The 1,745-nt window shown below is 46.1% G+C and overlaps 1 protein-coding gene across 1 annotated transcript in view; it reads right to left on the bottom strand.

Annotated features, from left to right (window-relative positions):
* LOC102875390 overlaps positions 1-1,745 on the bottom strand; it is a 177,455-nt gene that overhangs the window by 174,777 nt on the left and 933 nt on the right. Inside the window, exon 3 of the mRNA XM_006902513.1 lies at positions 1,530-1,637. Coding sequence (XP_006902575.1) covers positions 1,530-1,637 — 108 coding nt within the window. The remainder of the gene's footprint in view (positions 1-1,529; positions 1,638-1,745) is intronic.

Raw genomic sequence — 1,745 nt, 5'->3', positions numbered from 1 at the left:
CTGGGAATATCTTGATCTGTCCTTCATATTTGATGGATAATTTTGCTGGGTACAGTATTCTTGGTTGACAGTTGTGTTCTTTGAGTGTTTGATATATGTCCTTCCACTCTCTTCTTGCCTGCATGGTTTCTGCTGAGAAATCGGGACTTAATCTTATCTGTTCTCCCTTGCTGCTTTCAGGGTTCTCTCCTTATCTTTGGTTCTGGCAAATTTAACTATTATATGCCTTGATGTTTTCCTTTTGGGTCTAATTTATATGGTGTTCGCTGAGCTTCCTGAATACATATTCTCTGATTCTTTATTATGCCTGGAAAGTTTTCCTCTAGTAATTCTTCCACAACTTTTTCAGTGCCTTTATTTGCTTCTTCCTTTTCTGGGATTCCAATGATGCACATGTTATTTTTTTTTTTTTATGGTGTCCCACATTATTCTTAGGTTTTCTTCTTTTTCCTTCTTTTTTGGGTCTGCTTTTTGCTCTAGCAGATCTATGGTGGCAATTTTGTCTTCAGTTACACTGATTCTGTGTTCCATCTCATGAACTCTGCTCATATGTCCCTCCATCATGTTGACAGCCTCTGAAACATTGCACCTTATGTTTTGAATGGTGGATTCTTGTTTTTCCAGTGCCACTAATGCCTCATTTGTTTTTATCTGTAATGTTCTGCATTGTTTTTTTGAGCTTCTCGTGGTCTTTGCTTGTAGTATCCTGTAATTCATCAAGTTACTTTCAGCTATTGGATATATTCAGTCACTCCCCTTTTAAATTCTGTGTCAGAAAGTTCCATGAGACTTTCTGGCTTCAGGGAATCCACTGATACTGTGTCACCCTTTGTGAGTGACATCTTGCTTTGCTCTTGTGTATTGTGTGGGATAGTTTGCTTTCTTCGAGACATTGATATGTTCTAGATCTGAAGAAAATGCTCTTGAGATCAGATGGGCAGCTACCAAACTTGTGTGTTTCTCTGAATTTCTGACTTCAGAGAAATGTCAGTTCAGAGCCTGCTAGGGCAATCTCTTGTTGGTAAGACAGGTCAAGGTGCTCTCCGTTAAAGGCAAGTTGATTGCCCAGACGTGTAGGCACTTGTGTGGAGCCAAATGCGGTGAGGCAGGCAAAGGGTTGGGGTTATCGCAAGGGCAGGTCAAACACTTGGGGGACCTTGCTCAAACCTCTGCTCTCTCAGTGTGCTCATGATTGGGGTCCCTACTCAAACTCTGCTGTTTGTTTCCTACCCGGTGGTTTTCTCAGTATTCCCTACCTGGTGGCACTTACACAAGTGCCCTCACACAACAGCCCCTGCTCCAGCAGAGTTCTGGGTCCGACAGGATCTGAAAAGTCAAGGTCAAATTCCCACCGACCCACTAGCCTCTGGCTGGTCTGCAGAGTCCACAGAAAAAGCTGGCTGGCTCGTTTTGGGCAGTTGGTGTAGCCCAAGAGAACTCGGCCAAATTCCCCACCAGTGGGCACACCCTTAGGTGCTCTCCCAGGTAATCAGCAATGCCCCAGTAAACCCAGCCAGGATTCTACCTGCCTTTCTCTTGCCAGATTATTTCCACAGCAGCTCGGCTGATAGCTCCGGGGGATGGCTGGATCCACGGGGGTGCCCTGAGGTCACAGGGCTGTGGTGGGGCCTGAGGAGCTGCAAAAGGGGGCGAGGAAGCGGGGGGAAACAAGAGACTGGGGGGCAAAGGAGCACAGGGCTTGGACACTACCACGAAGAGGTAGAGGGCGGGGCTTGGGCGCTGCT

This window comes from Elephantulus edwardii, unplaced genomic scaffold (assembly GCF_000299155.1).
Source record: "Elephantulus edwardii isolate Elephantulus edwardi_28Jun2011 unplaced genomic scaffold, EleEdw1.0 scaffold00422, whole genome shotgun sequence".
Lineage (NCBI taxonomy): Eukaryota > Metazoa > Chordata > Mammalia > Macroscelidea > Macroscelididae > Elephantulus > Elephantulus edwardii.
This window is presented reverse-complemented; position numbering and strand designations above follow the sequence as displayed.